The sequence below is a fragment of the Siphateles boraxobius genome, unplaced genomic scaffold (genome assembly GCF_051911475.1).
Source record: "Siphateles boraxobius isolate OS27281-9 unplaced genomic scaffold, OSU_SipBor_1 6, whole genome shotgun sequence".
NCBI lineage: Eukaryota > Metazoa > Chordata > Actinopteri > Cypriniformes > Leuciscidae > Siphateles > Siphateles boraxobius.
The window spans coordinates 24402019-24424159 of record NW_027509186.1 but is presented as its reverse complement, the minus strand read 5'-3'; the positions used below and the strand labels follow the sequence as shown (position 1 = coordinate 24424159).

Below are 22141 nucleotides of genomic sequence, written 5' to 3'. Positions count from 1 at the left end.
AAAAATATTCAAAGAAGAAAACCTGGAAAGATATAGAAAAAAAGGAGATATGGCCATAGTTGATTTCTACAGTTTTTTTTTTTTTTTTGTCAGTTTAATGAAAATGTCTTTTAATGAGTATTTCATCATGTTATATTCATTCATATTAATTAAATGTACAATTTTAGTTGATGAAAATATTTCAGTTATACCAAATAATTAAAATATTTTATATATTAATTCAAACATACATTTGCGTAAAACAATTTGGGGTCAGTTAGACTTAAAAAAAATATATATATAATACTATTCTCCATGGACACTTTAAATTGAACAAGAGCGATAGTAACAACATATTATAATGTCACAAAATTTTTTTTTGTTGAAATTTTACTATTTCATAATATTCCTATTTTACTGTATTTCTGATTAAATAATTGCAGCCTTGGTGAGCATGAGACTTATTTCAAAAACTAGTGGTGTGCACAAATAGTTGAATATTTAAATTTTGATCTGTAATAAATTGTTCGAAAAATAAAAATACTATTCTAGTTTTGCTACATTACTGGCCGTAAATGCAGTGAATCTATTATAAATCCTAAGCATGCAAACTAAAACTCACAGTTTTAACTAAATGCACTGAGTGGCACTGTGGAGCATGTAAACGAGATTGTATTTGATGACAGAATGTTGTCTGCCTATTTCCCGATTACTTTGATCAAAATTATCTTACTAATTGATCTTAAAAAATTAAATTACTTTTGACAAATGGATCAACATGTCATGACTTGTATACAAACTAGGGTTGTAAAATCGATTAATGGCGATTAATCGCATCTAACGTAAAAGTAACGTAATATACAGTATACACACACAGAGAAAGATATATAAAATACATAGAAATGTGTGTGTGTATATATATATATACATATATATACACACACACACATTTGTGTTAACCAGGAGTCATCAGGCAGTGAGACTTTCACACGACCCAATCAAAACATCCAAAGCCAAAAGCTTCAACTCACTCTATGCTCACCTCCAAATCGAACTAGCGGCCCTGAGTGAGATAGAAACATTTTAGTCTCATAATGTTTCCGTAATACAGATGAATCCTCTGGGAGAGTGACACTTTGAGTGTGGTTCCCGGGGCTAAACATATCTCTCAATGGAAATGCTCACCCATCTCTCCACAGCTGAGAATGTCCCTCATTATTATTGAGCAGACATCCGGAATAGGACTCTGCTTATTCTGAGGAAAGTGGGAACATACTTTAAAGAAGGTGGAACATTCATCCCAGGAGATGGTTGGAGAGAAATGAAATGTTTTGTACAAAGTAAGACAAGGCTCTTAAAGAAATAGCTGAGCCAAGAATGAAATTTCTGTCATTATTTACTCATCCTCATATTGTTCTAAACCTGTATAACATTCTTTCTCTAGCAAAGTAAAGTGCATGCTCTGTTCCATGCAATGACAATGAATGTGCTCTCAGGCTTCAATAAAGACGCAAAAGCACAATAAAAGTATCATAGAATTTGCCATTATGACTTGTACGCAATATTCTATGCCTATGTTCATTCAATGTTTTATGTAGCTTTGTGTGAGAAAAGGGCTGAATCTACATCATTAAATTAAAATCTTTACATTAATCTTTGCTTGAGAGAAGTAGCCAAGTCCAATTCTTGAACAAATCATTCTTTTGAGTCGAAATTTTCAAGGAATAAAGTGATCTGGTTCACAAGACCCCTCTGATCTCATGAATCAGATTATTACAGTTAGGGCTGTAATAATCTTTCTCATTCACATTTTGATAAACCAATATCAATTCTTAAATCCCAAGAATTTTTCTTTTAGTCTATGCTGTTTTCAGCTGATGAATGAACAACATTGTGGTGCGCCTCCCATCCAATATATCTCAATAAGCAATGTTACTTCTTATATGAAACAAAGCCTTGGCTTTCCAATTTTGCCAATTTTATTATGAAATTCAAACAATAGTATTTTGCCGCTCTTTAATGTAACAGATCGCTGTTACACCTCAGTTCAAGTGGCACGTGAACTGTTCATCTCTTCCACTTTACTATTAGTTCTAGCATGAAATAAAGGTGAATGATCAGCAGAAGGTATGCATGTTGAAAGATGCAGTAGAACTTGCCGAAATCCATATCATGTCTCATGCACTTGCTCAATCAGTGTTTCAACTGCAGAACGATGTCAATTAAAAAGCTTGAGAACAATATTTCACGTAATGCTACATTAACCTCAGAAAAACTATTCTTATATCATGTCCATATACTAATTAGTCAGCTAGAAAAATTTAATCTAGAAACTCTAGAGAGGAGCATTTGGATAAATATATGCACTATATTGCATATTCATTGTTATTTTACTTTACTTGTACTTCAATATTTGGTGTTTGAGTAAATCTATCATGTTTTTATGATAGCCACCATTGAAATATTTATATTTAAAAAAACATGTAGAAACAAGTCATAAAAAATGTATAATCATGACGTTGTTATTATAAAAACATCTTTGTAATTTAAATGCAAGTAGCCTACAAATCAGTTAATTTAAATAATACTATAAATTTTAATATTATAGTAATTTCGAAATTGTATCAAGTCTCAAGCTTGTGAATCAAATTGAATCATGATGTCTATAGCCCCTTTCACACAGAGATTCCGGAAAATACACGGATAAAGTGACCCGGGATTTGACCCGGGTGCGCTAGATTTTAGTTCATTCACACTGCCAGTGATTTTCCGGAATCAGAGAGTGCGTTCACACACAATCCGTAAAAATCCCGTAATGATACGTGACATCGATGTGACATGTAATGTCTCAGCAGCGTCTATAGTTTGCTTATGAGCTGCAATATCTCTCTCGAGAAACCACGATTGCGCATTTTTTTCTCTGATTCGATCATAAACTAGCGCATTACGTACCGTTTCACTCCTGCTTTCACTTCACTTCAGCGTCATCATTATGACATGGCATTGATTACGGCTTTTGTTCACACAGCGCGCGTTCCGAGACTGATCCCCGCAATGTTACTAGGTCCCCAACCCGGGATCAATCCCGGCATCAATCCCGGGTCGTCTTTGCGTTCACACAGAAGGCGTTCTGGCAATTTTCCGGGATCAACGCGCTGTGTGAAGCCCCTTTATGTCTTCATGTCAAAACCAGTCTAAACTTGTTAACTGGTCTTAGCTTGTTAGCTAGTCTCCCAGCCTGGCCTAACTGGTGTTAAGCTGGTGGGCTAGCTAGTCTCCCAGCCTGACCATATTAAAAAACCTCTAAATCCGGCCTGCTAAACGAGCTATGACGAGGCTGGAAGACCAACCATAACCAGCAAACTGCATTAGGCCGGTTTTTAGCAGTTTTTTTTTTTTGCAGGGCTTTTTGTTGTCACAGCAAATTGGTGGTCATTAAATAGAGCTGCTAGCGTTCATTAGCAATAACATTATACCCTGTCGAAGTGGTAGATGTGGTCAGACTCGTTCTTAACCTACACTGGACCACGATTTGTACGTTTGTATGCTGCATGGCCTGTGCAGACTGTAATAAGATGTAATTGAGAAGAATAATGGTTGTGCACTTCATGTTATTAACTAGCGAGACTGTAATAGCTAGCTTGTGTCTGCAATTGTGTCTAATTTTTCTGCTGAGCCCCAGATACGGGCTATGGAGGGGAATAATGATACGTTTTTTAATGAGTGCAGAGGTCTTTTGCAGATTCAAACACACTGCCTTTTTTAACCAAGGACGTCTACCCAGGCCGGTCCACAGTCCTGAGGTGCGTGTGAGTGTATGTGGTACCCACCTCTCAATGATGTCAGCGATCACACAGGCAAACATCTGGAGACCCTCGGGCAACTGCAAGGCCACTGCAGGTCAAAGACAGAGAGTACAGTCACTGTATCCATGATTTTGCAGATATTATACATTTTTCTACATTAAATCTGGTCATAGTAAACTTATCATTACCGAAATAATCAACCTCATTTCCAAAACCTATGTTTCATTACCGCAACAGATGATCATTAAATGTTAATTTAATTAATATAAAATTTGTAGTTTGCTTTTACATGCATGTACAGTATCTACACATTATGTTCTTTCAGGTTTGTCACATCATTTTGAAAATGTGTCCGGTTTCTTTAAAATATATATATATAAAAAGGTTGTAAATTGTGGAAGGTGTTGCGGTAATGAGAGAAATTAAACAAAAAATTTAAATAATGTTAATTTAAAAATAAATTTCTAAGTAACTGTGCATGACTGTTAATAATACATTTTTAAAAATTAATGTTCACAAATTCCCCAGACTTTGTTTCTAATGTCTGAATTTTTTTGTTTGTTAATTCAAGCATTTTTTAAATTTTCATGTGTGAAATTTTTAAAACCAAGCTTTCGTGAGAATCACCCATATTGGGCTACACAATTTGGAGAAAAAATCTAATTGCGAAAAAGATATAAATAAATAAATGCATAAATAAATAAGTGTGTGTGTGTCTGTGTGTGTGTGTGTGTGTGTGTGTGTGTGTGTGTGTGTGTGTGTGTGTGTGTGTGCGCGTGTACTGCGCAAAACTCTTAGGCATATTAGTATTTTCACCAAAAAAAAAGTTTTAAACCAGTTATTTATATATTTTGCTATAGTGTGTGTCAATAGGAAATGTCAGTTTTCATTTCCAAACATTCTTTTTGCCATTAATTTCAATAATTAAGATTTTTTGTATGCACAAGAAATATCTGACAACAGCCGGTATGCACCACACACAGATCTGATCTCACCATCATTGAGTCCATCTGGGATTACATGAAGAAACAGAAAAAAACGAGACAGACTAAATCCAGAAGAACTGTGGCAACATCTTCAAGACTCTTCAATAGAAAGGTCTAAGGATTTATTATAAAATATTATATTATCATGATACAAATCTGAGAATTATAACATTTTTTTTGTCAGGAGGTATGCAAAATAAAAAAGTCCATGCGTTTAATATGAAATATGAGCCTCTTATGCATTCACTGTGGAAAAAAAAAACTCCTGTACACTGGAGAAAAACATGAATTATCATATAAAATTTTTAGACAGAAGTATATTTTTTCCTATTTTTTACCCAAAATAGGATGGAGTGAGCATACTGAGTGCTAAACACACGTCTGTTTCATACATACTGGAAGCCAGAGGGCGCCCTCATAGAGAAACTCCACATATGCCTCACAGAAGTAAGAACTTATGACGTTCTAGGAAACCCATAATGTGGACAAAAGCATCAAGCTATCGCTGTAGCTGAATAAAAAGAAGATAGAAATGCTTTGATTAAACGTGAAGGCAATAAACACACGACGGTCGCAATATATGGTGTATTTAAGCGCTTCAAGCCTTCTCGGGTATTTTCATACTAAAGTATATTTATATGCAATGCTAATCGACATATCCTTTATCATTGTATACTATAAAATAATGTAACATACTGTCTGCCTCATTCTATGATAAGAAGCCACATCAGCTCACAAATGTTATCGAACTGATACAAGAACAAACATTTACCAATACAGCCACCAATACAACAAGCATCCCTATTATAATCGGCATTCTGTCAAATTTACTCAAAAAAAAGTGTCTGTGAAGTGTGAACTTGAATTAAGTTCGACAGATGTCACTCACTCAAAAAGTGCCTTAAAACAAATAAAATATTTGTTTAGATAAAAACACAATACCTTACCTTCTGTTAAGCAGTTAATAATGATTTTATGTGTACTGAGCTATATCAAAAGAAACAATAGGTTACTATCGTAAATCCGGTTCTCTGAAACATCGAGTGGAGACATCCACCTATGGGAAGGGCATCCGTACCTGACCTCTGCAGAAGCATCCAATTGTACCAAGTTTGGCTAGACAGACAGAAACGCGCAGCCAATGCCAGGTAAGGCCCAACCCACTTACCTGAGGGCATATAACGCCTGCAAGCGCTGCTGTTCTCCAGTAATTATATTCGTTTTTCTTGTGCGGCAAGCGGGGCAAAGCTGGTGGATCTCTCCACTTGATGTTTCAGAGAACCAGGGTTACGATAGTACCCTATTGTTCTCATTCATCATCTAGTGTTTGAGATCCACCTATGGGAGAGACATTGACAGCTCCGCGATTGCCCAATACACTCACAGTGAGGTTCTGTAAGCCAGAGAAGGACGGTCACCCCAGGGAGGCGGTGCCTGACACTTCCCATAATCATGAACCTGCAATCCTGATGCACACAAATAACTGCTGTGCACATACAGGACATGAAACATTTATGTGGCACACACACGATAATAACCCCAGCAACATATATGTGTATACATATATACCCAGGAAGGAATGCATGCTTGGTGACAGGAATGTGCATGGCCTGCCGGCTCATTCACCTTCTATTCTTTTACTTCCAATGGGGTTGCAGGGAGGGGCTAAGAAGACCCCACCCCTAAAACAGAATGTACTACCAAAATTCTGGTGACATCCAGCCGGTAATAACGCACAAAGGTATGAGGATAAGCCCAACTGGCAGTGGAGCAGATGTCCTACACTCCCTTAAACAAGAAGCGGCTAATCCCCTCGTGGAATGAGCTCTGATGTCCCCTGGGGGCTGCACTCCCTTTGATTCATATGCCAAAGCTATAGCATCCACAAGCCAATGTGAGAGGCGTTGCTTAGATATGGGACTCCCTCTGTGAGGCGGCGCCCATGAAACAAAGAGCTGGTCGCTCTTCCGGAACATGAGTCGAGTGTAACGGCAGGAAAACTCGTTGCGCATGCCGCCCTGACGGTTGATGGAGTGTACGAGCACATGATGTCCCTGCAGGCGAGGCAGAAAATGATTCAGAGCTTTCCATATGGTCATAAGCTCTAAATAATTTATGTGCGCTGAACTTAGTCTGCTCGGCCACAAACAGTTCACCGTTCTGCCCTCCTAGGTGGTAACCCAGCCTGTTAAGGACGCATCTGTCATCACAAACTTTCAGTATCATAACTGTCCCCAAAGGGGTTCTCTGTGCTTAAAAGTCTGCGCTTTTCCATTGGCGCAAAGCTGCCGAGCAGGTGCGCGTCACTGTAACAGAGCAGCAAAGATCGCGTATCGGGCTGAAATGTAGTGACAAAACCCATTTCATGAACGCTCTCATTCTCAGGAGTCCCAGTGGCAAAACCTGGATAGATGAAGCCATAAGATCCTGCAGCCTGAGGCATGTGCGATATAGTACTTTTACCCCCTCTCTAAACTACGACAGACAGCGAGCGAGCAATAAGTTAACATTTTGAAATTGTATTTCCTCAAATGTTTGGTCAAGACACGGAAGTCCAAGATTGGGCAGAGAGATCCGTCCTTCTTTGGGACCAGGAAATAACGAGAATAAAATCTCTGATTCATCAGATTGGGGGGCACAACCTGAATCGCTCCCTTGTTTATAAGGGAAGATATTTCCTCTTTCAGAATTTGTGCAGTGCTCTCCTCTGTGTGTGAAGAGAGAACGCCGTTGAAATGCGGGGGTTTTATTGCAAACTGCAGCCTGTAGCCCTGCATTATTGTACACGTCACCCACTCGGAAGCCAAAACAGTTTGCCAAGCCAATTCAGGACTTGCGAGTATTCCCACCCGAGCCGGAGCTGCGCTGTGTAAGCCCAGCTGGCTCATTTATGATGCAATGGCGCCCCCTTGTGGACAAACTAGTGGTGACATGCAGGGGTTCAAAGAGATTTTCTCTCTCTGCAGGGAGACGATTTCTCTCTGCAGAGAAAAATCCTCTCTCCGTAACGAATTCATTAGATTCGGGAGGGGAGGAACCGACCCATCCGCGGGAGACCCTCCGTCTTTTGGACAGGGGTTCTGGGGCAGGAAGTCCTAGGGGCTCGTGGCCCGTGAACCCAGACTCGATGCCCACATCGGTCGAACATCAGTCAGGTCGCTTGCGTTTTGATTCGGTGGGGGTAGGCGAGCAGATCGTCCTGGGCAGGGTGACCGTGCCTGGCGATGGGGGCCTTGATGGGGGGGGGGGGGGGGGTCACCCATGCCAAGAGCCGCCATATCCTTCACCTCAAGTCCCGTGGATCCATGCGGGTCGCTCCAGTTGTGCCTCATGTGCTTCACGCACGCTGGAAGGACGGGGAAGAGTTGTTTCCTCGTACTGGGAGGGGGTTCCAGCACTTTCCCGTCGTAAATGTCTCTTTCCTGGTCGGTGGCGCTCTGTTGAGCCGGCTACTCAATGTTGAGGAGAGCGCTCACAGACTTCCAGGAGGATAGACTGAGGCAAGGCCACGGGGGCGTAGGCCTGGGGAATGCCAGATGGCGGGATCGCTTCCTCGTACTCTGAGACCCCAAGAAGGGTCGTGTCATCATCATCGCCGGGACCGGCCGGTTCGTCGACGAGCGGGAGGTTGCCCGTGAAGGTGTCCTCTTCGGGGAACGCAGGATTGGGCTGGTCAGCCCAAATAAGTGAAGTAGCCTCCCGGGAGGCCCCCGGTAGCGTGTCGTTGTCACCGTGTCCCCAATCTGAGTCAGAAAGGCAGAGCTTGGTGCACTGGGTCGCTGTGACTTTAAGACGGTGTCGCAAAAGCTTCTTGGGCAGGATAAGGCACTGACTGCAAATCTCCAGGTTCTCCAAGGCTTCTTGAGCGTGTTTGAGGCCAAAGCAGACCACGCAGAAGGAGTGAAGGTCCTTAGCGGCGATCAGCGCACAACACACGGCCGGGCAGGCCCGTGATGGGCTGTAAGATGACGCACTTACCCCGAACTAGGTAAGTGCGTGAGAAGCGAATGTCAACTGGTGAATAGAAGCACTTGCAGGCGTTATATGCCCTAAGGTAAGAGGGTGGGGACTTACCTGGCATTAGCTGCGCGCTTCTCTCTGTCTAGCCAGACTTAGTGCAATTGGATGCTTCTGCAGAGGTCAGGTACAGATGCCCTTCCCATAGGTGGATCTCGAACACGAGATGATGAAAGAGAACATCTGAGTAGAGCACTACAGCAACTAATTATTTAAGGAAACCAAAGTAAAATACTTTAGACAGGGTTGTCAACTCTCACGCATTTGGTGCGAGACATGCAGTTGGCCTCTGTCTCACACTTTCACAATGCCAAAACACAAAAGTCATTCCTCGTTATAAGCAACCAGTTTCAATCATGAAATGCAGCCAACAAATTGTACAGAGAAATGAATTGGTTCAAAGAAACAGAGCACTGGCTATTTCTATCTGGCATATTGCTAAGGTTGAACACAAACCTAAAAAATGTTATTGTCTCTGTGGGAAAACATTGTTCTGCTTATTTCTGCACTGGTACATAATGAAAATCTGGAACATTTGTATTATTACTGTGCTGTTTTCTTCACTTTTTGTGTAATTTTTATTTTAATTATTTTATACAAGTAGTACTATCTATAATATAATATAATGTAATATAATTAATTATATAAAAAATAATACAATATAATAAAATATAATATAATATAGAATAATGAGCTTCATGTTCTGAGATAAGTGGTGGTCAGGTAAATGTATATGCACACATTCAAGGTACACTGAATATAAATCACTCTAAGCAGCTGGCAAAGTTGGCATGAAGCATAAATGCAAAGTTGGCACAGTTTCAGACAAGCTAACCATTTTAACAGCTGCAATAACTTTCTTGTCACACTAAATTTACACCATACCTAAAAACAGTGACAAATACACTTTATATTTATCGAGAGAACTCGATAAAAAATAATTAATAAATAAATTTTAAAAAAAACTGTCACTTAGGGTGGAAATACATGTAAATATAAAAGCTGAGTGGTATACAATTGTTGGACCCATTACAATGTCTTAAAGGGATAGTTCACCCAAAAATGAAAATTAGCCCATGATTTACTCACCCTCAAGCCACTCTAGGTGTATATGACATTCTTCCTTCAGATGAATACAATCGGAGTTATTAAAAAAAGTCCTGGCTATTCCAAGCTATATAATGGCAGTGAATGGGCGTTTCTGTTTTTAAGTCCATAAAAGTGCATCTGTCATCCATAAAAGTGCTCCACACGGCTCGAGTGGGTTGCTAAAGGCCTTCCGAAGAACGCCATGGTTTTTTGAAAGAAAAATACCCATATTTATAACTTTATAATCTAAAATAACTAGCTTCCACCAGACGACCGTACTCATACAACTCAATTCGACTTGCGTCACAAGAGTAACCTGTGACGCATGTATGACGTAGGATGTAGGAGTATCATAAGCTTAGACACATACGCATAAAAAAATATGGCTGTGCAACAAACTGAAGCTCCTCTTCTATTATATAGAGATACTCTGACATTTCTCTTCAAAATTTCTAATTTGCGACCAGTGTTTTGTTTTGCTCTTTCCTCTGAGCTTCCACGTTCTTCATTACGTTGTGCATCGGGTCAAGGGTTAGTCTTCCACCGTAAATCGAGCGTACGGTCGTCTGTCAGAAGCTGGTATTTACAGTTTATAAAGTTTTAAATTTTGGTATTTTCCTTACACAAACCCTTGGCTTCACTTCAGAAGGCCTTTATTAACCCCCCATGTGGAGCACTTTTATGATGGACAGATGCACTTATATGGACTTCAAAACAGAAACGGCCATTCACCGTCATTATAAAGCTTGGAAGAGCCAGGACATTTTTTAAAAGGTGACATATTATGCCCCTGTTCACAAGATGTAATATAAATCTATGTTGTCCCCAGAATGTGTATGTGAAAGTTCAGCTCAAAATCTCAGAAACAACCAGTAGTGGACAGCAGCATTATGGAGAGACTCAGGAAGAGGTTGCAAATTTTAGACTATACCTGGACGTTTCTGAATGGTTAGTGGATACATTTATGTAGTTGTGGTGGAGTTACATTGATTCATCTGTTTCTGGCGGATTTCCATTAAAAATAAAATTAATCAACTGCTCTCTTGTCTCATCTGAGGCTGAGACTATGTTCTGTGCTTGTCTGTGCAGCCAACGAAAGAACAGTTTGCATGCTATACTCAAACTTTAGCCATTGCACTAGAAGTGGTTACATTCTTGTCGCTTGAGAAAACCAAATGACTGCGCCGTGGGTGTAAACATGCAGATTAAGGGGTGGTAATATTATAATAAGATCCCCTTCCTACGTCAGAAGGGGAGCAAAATCTGATCTGCTTATTTTTTACCTGCTTGCAGAGAAAGGCTTACCAAAACAAAGTTACTGAGTTGTCACTTTTCACGGTTTCTGGGTTGGTAGATGCACTGGGGACCCGATTAAAGCACTTAAACATGGAAAAAGTCAGATTTTCATGATATGTACCCTTTAATATAACTCATATTGTATTCGTCTGAAAGAACAATTTCATATACACCTAGGATGGCTTCAGGGTGAGTAAATAAAGGTCTAATTTTAATTTTTGGGTGAACTATCTCTTAAAACTAAGAAAAACCAATACATCATCCCTTATTGAAGACATTGACCTGTAGACAGTGTCATACAAAGCATATCCACACTGTTAAATTCAATTAAATGATAACAATTCAATAAGTGACTACATATTCCTAAAACATGCAAAGCTGTTAACTTCAACATACTAATAGTGATGGAAATCTAAACATATTACATCACAAAATTAAAACATGACGACATAATACTCTATTATACCCAATTTTGGAGATATCTATCTTATCTTGCATAAAATCACTTTTCTAAGAAGGTGATGAATTAACTTTACCTGAATAATTAATATAGAAAAATAACTAAAACAACAGTTAAAGTGAGATCAGCCTATTCTAGCACTAGTCGTTAATGCTGTGAAATTGGAGATCATAGTCTTGTGCTGTGCTTTTTTCCTGAAATCATTGTATCATCGACTCTCACAATTATGTGGTTGATGAACTTCATAACATTAGACATGTATTTTTTTTCTTCCTCATTGGACGCCAGCATCATGCGTAGATATGCTGCCCTGTTGTCCTGGAAACAGACTCATGCCCTAAAATTGGATCTGTTACATGTACTATACAGACTAGCAAATGAACAGTGAAATAAAGGATGAGTGATATTCAATTATCACCATTGTTCATGTCTATCAGTTCATATTGATGTCATACAAGTGTGACCTTATCCAGCTAGGAGCCTTTCCTGTCAGTCAATAAATGAGAATGAAACATACCAAAATTTCTACTCCATCTCATCTCATCTAATTCTTCAACTTCTGACTCTGCTAAATTAAATATAAGATATTTTAAATCAAGTCAATATTGATTTATTGATGAATATTTTCATCATTTTACATTACAAATGCCATATTTCTGGCCTCTTAGTACTGAAATACATAGTGGCCTACTGTCAGCAGTGTAGTCTGCTGTAAGAATTATTAAAATATGCTGCATCATTGCAGTAAAATCAATTACAACCATAACCATTGCATCAAAACATGGCATTCCGTCCAGCGCGAGAGTGTTTCTGGGCAGTTTGACACATCTGATATAGTTTTAATAGAAATTATTCAACCCCCATTGCAAATCAGGGGTAATTGAAATCACTCAACAAAACAAAATGTTTAAAGTGGTTTCCCCAAATTCAAGTGAAAATAAACATGCATTTTCTGTAAAGCTGCTTTGAAACAATATGTATTGTGAAAAGCACTATACAAATAACTGTGAATTGAATTGACTTAAATTGAATGACAAGCATCTTTAGTACTTAGTAGAACATTATTTTCCTGTCATGATCTTCTGCAAACGAGATGTATAACCAGACGCCAGCTTCTGGCAGCATTTCTGAGGAATCTTAGCCCGTTCCTCATGAGCAATGGCCTCCAGTTTAGTAATATTCTTGGGTTTGCGTGCTGCATACGCCTTCTTCAAATTCCACCAGATTTCCTATGGGCTTCAAGTCAGGTGACTGTGATGGCCACTGTATAATCTTCCAGGACTTCTTCTGCAACTTCTCTGCTTGGTGGAGTTTGACATATGGCTTGGGATCATTGTACTGTTGGAAGGTCCAATGACGCCCAAGCTTCAGCTTCCTCACTGATGGCATGAATGATACTTCAATGAATCCATCTTGCCTTCCACACACTGCAGGTTTCATGTGCCAGAGGATCCAAAGCAGCCCCAGAGCATCACCGAACCACCACCATGCTTAACTGTAGGCAGCTTTCTTTTCAGCATATACTTCATTCTTCTTCCTCCAGACATACTGCTGATCCATAGGGCCAAAAAGTTCCAGTTTTGTTTCATCACTCCAGAACAGAATCCCAAAACTTGCCTGTTGCCACCAAGTCTTGTTACAGGTCTTTTGCAGTCACTCAAGTGTTTTTCTGAAACGACCTTCTTAGAAATCTGGTTGCAGACGTTGATAGCTTCCTTTTTCTGCCACGTCCAGGTATTGTAACCACTGTTCCTTTAACTTTAAACTTGCAAACTATGCTTCCAATGGAACATTTTATTGCCTTCGCTATCTTTTTGTATCCTGTTCCTTGTTTGTGAAGGGCGATGATATCTTCTCTTAAATTTTTTGGACCATTCTTTTGACCTGGTGTAACTGATGAAGCCCCTTGATTAGTTGCATCAGGTGTGTTAGATACAACACTTGTTTTGCAGATTTGTGCTGATGTGAGGGATTCTATTCAGGGGTTGAATAATTTTGAGACTGCATTTTAAAAAGTCATTAAAAGTTGCATTTTCAGTTGAATTTGGGGGAAACACTTGAAACATTTGTTGTGTTGAGCCAGTTCAATTACTTTGACAGCTAAAAAAGTCTAAATTTTGCCAATAAACCTGATTTGCAATGGGGGTTGAATAATTTTGATTACAACTGTATATATATCATCTAATATATAAATATATATGTATAAAAAACAAAGATAGTGCAGTGCAAATCACGCAAATGACTGTGAAAGCCATGGAAGCATCTGTAAAATGGTTTTAACTGAAGTTGTTTTTGTGGGATAATGAGTAGTGTTTTGCACCATATATGTCATCACTTTCCAGCAAAACGGTGCCAATGAATTTATAGCGGACAAAGTTAGCTATGAGCTATTATTAGTGGTGCTTGTGAAGCAAAGCATCACTATCTCTCATACTGGTAACACTTTACAATAAGGTTCATTAGTTAATGTATTAACTAACATGAACTAACCATGAGCAAAACATTTGTAGATGTTCATTGTTTGTTCATGTTAGTTCACGGTGGATTAACTAATGTTAACAAGATTCGAATAAAGTATTAGTAAATGTTGAAATTAACATTAACAAATATTAATAAATGCTGTATAAGTGCAGTTCATTATTAGTTCATGCTAACTAATGTAGTTAACTAATGTTAACTAACGAACCTTCATGTAAAGTGTTACCCTCATACTACTACAAAATCTTTTTTTTTGTTTTTGGGTTAAAACTTCAGCACTTCACTTGTCCTGCACCATTTCTAGTAGACCCATGAATGAGGAGTCAAATACTGTGGCTTACTGAGGAGAGGTGGGCTCTGACTTTTAGAAGCGATCGGGCGTACAGTGTTCGCCCAGCAGGTGGAAAACTGGGTGAAAAATGTAACATAGACTTAACATTGGCACAAACCAATGCTACACCTGCTATTAAAGACACATGCATCAGTGTGAGCTCAGGAGCATGTGTTCTACTTAGAATCTACACCCTCTTTTAAGAAACTGTGAAATTACATGAATATGGCTCAGCTGGGAAGAAACGAACAATAGTAAATGATAGTGGAGAAAAGTATAGAAAAAAAGAATATAAGCAATTTGTTTTGAGTGCAGACAAGCTAAAGAGCAGCCAGGAAGAGTGATGGATGAAAGGAAGAAGGGGGAATACAGCTGGGATGAGCAAATCTCTGATGAAAGGTTAAAAGACTGGCACCCTTCAGTCCGGACAGACACAGACAGGTCATTACCTGAGAAAGGGCGAGTTTATTAACAGTAAAAGGTTATTCAGCTCAGTACAGCCTTGCCTGACAAATCCCTCCATTCATCCATCCTCGGCCGGCCGTTGACGAGCTCCATCTTGCTAAGAAGGCCGGGCGCTGGCCCAGGGCTAAGTGAGCACACATTTGTACACTGCATATCCAGAAATGTCATAGAAGCTCAAAGAAATGCCAAAATGCCAGAACCCGTGGACTACACACAGAGAAAATGTGCTTAGTCTGTTAAGCTGCACCTGTTACCACGCCACAAGGACTGACAAACAAAATGTTAGCCCTCATCAAACTCTCTGAATGACTGAAAGAGCACACCTGCTACAATAAAAACTAATCATATATAGTATGAGGTACGTTATAATTAGGTAAATTATTGTCAATTATGATTGGTTAACACTGATTTCCAGCCCTTCTAAACAGACCATACAGTAAAAGCTATCATGCAAAACTGAAAAGTTGACAACCTGTTTGGCCAGCCAATAACAGATAGGGGGAGTTCTGGGAAACCCATTCGGAAACAGCCATTATTGGAACAGAAAACAGACTTCAGCTAAAAAAAAAAAAACAGTATATTTGCAATACAGTGCGGCCCCTTGCCTAAATATAATATTTCTAGGCGGTTCTTGAGAGAGGTTTAGCTCTGAATGAACATCACATCTTCATTCCTTCTTGTACTTCCAATCGGTGTGTTGTCAAAAATACAAACAGACAGCCCTGCAGATAGAGTTTGCATTATGATTACATTTATTTCAAGATACCGTGGACTAATTATTCAAACACAAGAATGAATTAATCTGGGAGGTAAGTCATCTCTACAATCGTCTGCATTCATAATCGCCAACCTTAGGCCAGAAAAACTCACAAATAATCAGTCAGGCAACCACTGCTTCCTCATTATGTGAATCAAATGATCATACAAACGGATGTTTGTGCAGCTCTGATGAAGCCTACTGAGCCAGATAAGAACAACAGAGACACAGGAGTGACAATAAAGACACAGGAGTGACGCTAGACCTTGGCAGAATGGGCTGTAGCTCAGAATCTTCAGAAGGCTGCATTTATTCAATCAAAAATATAGTTAAAAAAAAAAAGATTTATATAATGACACAGCAGATTTTTCAGCATAAGTAATTTAGTCTTTAGTGTCACATGATCCTTCAGAAATTATTCTGATATGCTGATTTGGTACTCAAGAAAAAAATTATTAGGGGCCAAGCACCGAAAGTGCTCAGGCACCTCTTTGAATCATTGGAGTTCTTATTAGGGGCAAAGCACCGAACGTGCAGAGGCACCTATTGTATCTGTTGGCGTTCATAATATTATTATTATTATTATTCCTCTCTGGGAGTCTATGGCAGCCCATAGCACCGCTTGCGGGAAGGTTATGAAAGTTACGGGAAAGCACACATATAGAGGACAGTCTGAACTGTCACCACAGGAAATTTGGAATCTCTAACTCAATGCCTAGCTGTCCAAAGATATACTCATGTTTATGCTAATAACTTTTGAATCATCATGGCTAGACACAAAACACAAACGATTCGATTGCACCATATGACGTAATTTTCCATCATGAAAATTTGTCCGCCATTTTGAATTCTCTGAAAAACCTACTTTTTCGAAGTCCTCCTAGGCCGTTGCTCAGATTTTCACGAAAATTGGACCAGATCATATCCAGACCATGCCGACAAAAAGATATGGAAGTCATGTTGATTCGTCAAACCGTTTTCGAATATCGCGCAAACTAATTCTACGAAGCGCTTGCGAAAACAGACATAAGGCTTTATCTTATTCAGACCAAACTTTGGACATGTCATCACAAGCATGAGCTAATGAGGGATGAGGGAAGCAAGACTTAAGGGTACATGCTGCGTTCCGGCGCAGCGCCACCTACTGGTCTGGAGATACGAAAAATGGCTATTTTTGCTTATAACTTCTGAACGCGTGGTCCAAAAATCATAAAAGTGGTCTCGTTAGATTCAAGGTGTCATGCCGAGTTGACTGATATCAAATTGCTCCATATCGACCATTTTAGCCGTCAGCCATTTTGAATTTTGTACCAAAATGCTGTATTTTATGAATGCATGATCGTATCGTTACGAAACTCGGTATGGGTCATCAGTACGATGCCCTGAAGGAGCCTGAGAAGTTTCGAACCAGTGCCACCTAGTGGTAAAATGTAATTTTCAAATGCTTATAACTCTGGGTGTGGTTGACTGATTTTCACGGGAGTCATCTCATTAGGCTCCTGAATCCTTGCCAAGTCCAACGATACCAAACATGCTAGGTATCGCCTTATGGCTTGTGTAGTGTTATGATTAAGCGCTTAAAAAACACTTGCCAATATCTTCTAAACCGTTAGACCGATCGAGACGAAGCCACCGTCAGAAGTTTAGAAACATAGGTCGTTGGCAAATCGCAAAATGCCCAAATATCAGAATATTAATAGTAAGTGACATAAATGCGTTTATACATATAGATGTCTATAACTCCAAAACGAAATGAGATATTTCACCAAATTTGACACACATGTATGGGCTCAGTTCTGAAATTTTATTTTAAAAAAATAAATTTTTTTTCAAAAATGCTAATAACTTTTGAATAAATGTGCCTATTGTAATGACAATGGTCTTAATAGATTCCTTGGGTCACGCTGAGGACATAGATACCAGGTTTGCAGTATTTGGTCAAACGCCATCTTGATTTTCATTCATACCTACTTTTTCAAACTCCTCCTAGACCGTTTGTCCGATTTTCACCAAAATCGAATCGTATCATCTCCAGACGGTGCCGACTAAAATGTATGGATTTCGTGTTGATAGATGAAACCGTTTTCGTATACCGCAGCAGCAAATTTGAGGGATGATGTCAAAAGGACTATTCAGGCTTTATCTCTGCAATGCCTTGACATATTGATACTGTAAGGAATCTAGCTCAGGTTTGGGGAACAGATATTCAACAATTATTAATTTAGAATCAACAGTGATTGAATACGGGCCTGAATTAGATCATCATACATAAAAATCACCCAAATAGGGATTATATAGCTCACGCGTCTGCTTCGGATATATATAGGTAATTAACACAACGAATTGTAATTAATTAAGTATATAATTCATAGGTAGGCGGGCTATATGAATTTTTAGAATACCTTAGAGTCAACTGCAACTGTTATCCCATCCAATCAGTTCGTCCACCGAGCTGCTTGTTTGATGTTCGTTATCAATTCTCAAAAAGGTTTATCTTTAGTATAAGTTTACTAATCAAATTAGTTAACTTTAACAGTATCAGCTCGTAGCTTTAGATCGTACATTAAAGAGGCTTTGTTCCGTGGCCAACAAACAGAGACAATTGAGAGTATAATGGGTTTAATAAAAATGAACTAGACAATATAACTACATTTAACAATGAATATATCGAATAATAAAACCAAAACAGTAAGAAAGAAAAGTAGAAGACAGGAAAACAAAGATTGTTACCACAGTTGAACCTTAAGAACCAACAACGAAAATACACACTTTAACGCGCTGGAATCTGGATTGAATTATACTTGCACTGGACCTTTATGTCGCTAGACAAGCCGGCGTGTGTGGGTGTGGATGTCCTCGTAGTTGGTGAGCTGGAAGCGTCCTTTCGGTGTTTTGAGGGCGTGTTTGCTCGCGGGAAATTCGAAAGTCTTAAAGGTATGCTGTGGAGGAGTCCTTTCATCCGGAGGATATAGGACTTCTATCAAAACGTAAAATGCTGTGTTCGGTCTGCCGACAAGAACTGAGCATCAAATAAAAGACTGAGTTAAACGTAAAATAAAACCAAAGATAAAATAAGGCGACTAGGTCGCAGGACATACACAGGAAGAGTAGCATGAAGAAGAGAGAGAGCTGAGCCGTGTCGCGATCTTTTAAAGTGAAACTAAATGCCCCTTTCTGTGGAAGCACAGTCCAATAGCAACTCACAGATTTTGGCGCCAGATATTCCCTTTGTCTTAATCTGATGACCTCATTCGCGTGTTTTATGAGGACGAGCATTTGGCCTTTCACTTACAAAGATGGGAAAAACATAGTAGAATATTTTTTTCATTAACTTCTTACATATATTTTGCTCGAGCAAGTTGAGCGATTTCGTTTAATACCAATCACTCTGTGTTTGTTACGCATACAAGGATATATATAAACTCTTAGACCTTTATAGAAGTCCGCAAGGTTCAACTACATAACTAACAGTCCTAGATAGACTCGATACAGTATAAGCTTCAAACATACAGGAATACATCATGTTTACATTTCATAATCACTCATTTCTGGGTTTTAATGTTAGAGATGCATATATGTGTGTGTGTGTGTGTGTTGTCCATTTGCGCATCTGGCATTCCTCCCTCGCTGGGGGGGGGGGGTTTGGAGATAACGGTCTTCTTGGATGTTGGCTCGCGAACAAATCAGGATCGCGCGAGGATCTCTGTGGGGACTCATTACGCTGTAAAGGTGTCACAAAATAATCTACCCTCCAGACTGGCTGGCGCTAACGGAAGATTTAGAATTGGAAGAGTCATAGGTTGGGGCTTTAGAAACCCTTGTTAACCCTTGTTTATTGTGTTAAGGAATGCTGACTTCATGATTCTGCGCTCATACTCTACAATACCAAACTTTGTAAGTGTCATTGTCACCTCACTCTGACCATAACACATCAATTTCGTAACTGCACCACCTATTGGTCGAAAGTGATAATCTATTAAAGGGGTGGTTAAACACAGTTTCACTTTTCTAACTTTAGCGAGTGTGCAATGTTGCTGTTTGAGCATAAACAACATCTGCAAAGTTACAACGCTCAAAGTTCAAAGCAAAGGGAGATATTTGCTTTTAAAGAAATCAATTTCTAAGGACTACAGCAAACGGCCATTAGGGACTACACGACATTCCTCCAGGGTTGCTGACATCACTAACCCCACTAAAGCCCTCCTCTGAGAATACTAAATAAGGGGGGCGAGGCCATTTTTGCTTTGGAGAAGAGTTGTTGTGGTATAACGTTAGTAGGCTGGAGTGTTGCCGCAATGTCGTCAAAACGCGGTTATTTTCATCTGGATTGCAGATCCACTTTGTTCAGCCTTCCTAGGGACGGGGAAGTTAGGGATCAATGGTTAAAATTTATTTTTAACTCGGTCCCTCATAATTATTACCCAAATCTCGCTCTCTGTGCTGAACATTTTACGTAGGAAAGCTTCCACAATCTTTGTGAGCTCAATGCAGGATTCTCACAACGGCTTGTCCTGAAAGATGGAGCAGTTCCAACTTTAAGAACAGAAGCTGTTGTTTACGGGCCACAACCTGCAAGTATGATTTATTTTTCGTCTATGTGTTTTCCTGCAATAGTTTGTATTGTTAATTGTAGCCTACGTTGCAGCAAGGAAGTAAACAAATGACAACGCTGTTTGGCTCTGCCAACCAGCTTGTTAAATGCTCATTCATACCTAACGTTAAAAACTATTTTTTAAATCTCAACAGCGAACTTGGAATTAGTGTAAATTATTCTTTGATTAGAGATTGTATGTATTGTTTATCTACAGGCATGCTAAACATGGTTCTGTGTTTGATTTGGCTAACTTACTGTAGTAACGTTAAAGCCAATGTTTAGTGTTCGTTTTGGGTTGATAGTTCTGGCGACAGATATTTGGCTACAATCGTTCTATAAATACAAAAGTAACGGTGCCATACAGTCAGAAACGATCACTATAGATCCGCAGTCTTTACTAAAAAAAAATCCCTTTGAGGACTGTAACATTAGTATAATTGGTTGGAACGATTATATGAAATTCTTGTTTATGAATATGAAGCTTATTTTTTGTAATACTATAATAATTAGTACAATTTAATTACAGCGTATCTAAAAAGTAATGAGACCGAAACAACAACAAAAAACAAACCTTTCTGAAACGTCGTTTAACAGCCGTTCTTGAACAGGTTCTGCTCGATCATCTTCACTAACATTCTCTGGGTCCGACTGACGCCATTGTTTATAATACACCAAAGCACAAACTACCGGTAAAGGTAAGGGGCGTGACGTTTCCGGAAAACGTGCACTTGGCGAATCACAACACACTGGGCCAGCTAACCAATCTGAGCCCATTGCGTATTTTTGAGGGAATGGCTTCATAGAACCCGGAAACCATCCGATTGTTTGTATAAGGAGGGACAGAGCAGTGTAGAATAAAGGTAAACTATTGAAAAATAATGCAATTTTTTAAAAACGAAGCATGAACACGTTACAGTGCACCCCACAAACACAATCAAGCCTTCAAAAAAATGTGTTTTACCACTCATTTAAATCATATTTTTAGTTACTGTATATATGATTTTTCAGCCATTTTGACTAAAATCATCTTTAAATGTCTTTAATTGCTGCTTGCTGCATTTGGTCTGACATTCCCAGCCATGTTGGCATGTCTTTTTGTCTACTTTGCGCTTGGCCCTGATAATTGCTGCTTGCAGCTATATTTATTCTTCCGCTTCTTCTTCCGTATTGAAGTCTCTGGCAGCCCATAGAACCGCTTGCGGGAAAGTTATGAAATTTGGCACACTGATAGAGGACAGTCTGAACAGTCACCATAGCAAATTTGGGGTCTCTGACTCAATCCCTCTAGCGCCACCAACTGTCCAAAGTTTCACTCATGTTTATGAAACAAAATGTTCCTTGGCTCAAGATGATTTGATTTTTCTCTCTCGTCCTAGATGGTTGCTCTGATTTTCACGAAAATTGAACCAGATCATCTTCAGACCATGCTGACAAAAAGTTACGGAATTCAAGTTGATTCGTCAAACCGTTCTTGAATACCGCGCAAACTAATTTTACGTAGTGCTTGCAAAAACAGACCCTGCCCCTTGAGATTAGAACGGACCCTACTCTGTCTGTTTTCAAGTCTCTGTTAAAAACCTATCTGTTTTCTTTAGTATATTGATCTCTTCTCTAATTGTTGGTTCTACTATTTTATATTTGAGTTTCATACTGTTTTGCCACTCCTGTATTTCCATTCTATATTTGAGTCTGATACTACTTTGCTACTCCTGTTTAACTACTTTATATTTGAATCTGATACCGTTTTGCTACTCCTGTTTTTTACATTCTATATTTGAGTCTGATACTGCTTTGCTACTCCTTTAATATTTTATATTTGAGACTGATACCGTTTTGTCACTCCGGTTTTAAGGTTTCGCTTAGGTTTGCTGCTCTTATTTGTG

The 22141-nt window shown here is 39.1% G+C and overlaps 1 protein-coding gene across 2 annotated transcripts in view; it reads right to left on the bottom strand.

The window, feature by feature from the left end:
* The window catches only part of dph1 (diphthamide biosynthesis 1), a 119552-nt gene that overhangs the window by 76401 nt on the left and 21010 nt on the right, over positions 1-22141 (bottom strand). For both annotated transcript variants that reach the window (XM_077208316.1, XM_077208315.1), the window contains exon 3: positions 3810-3873. In XM_077208316.1, coding sequence (XP_077064431.1) covers positions 3810-3873 — 64 coding nt within the window. The remainder of the gene's footprint in view (positions 1-3809; positions 3874-22141) is intronic.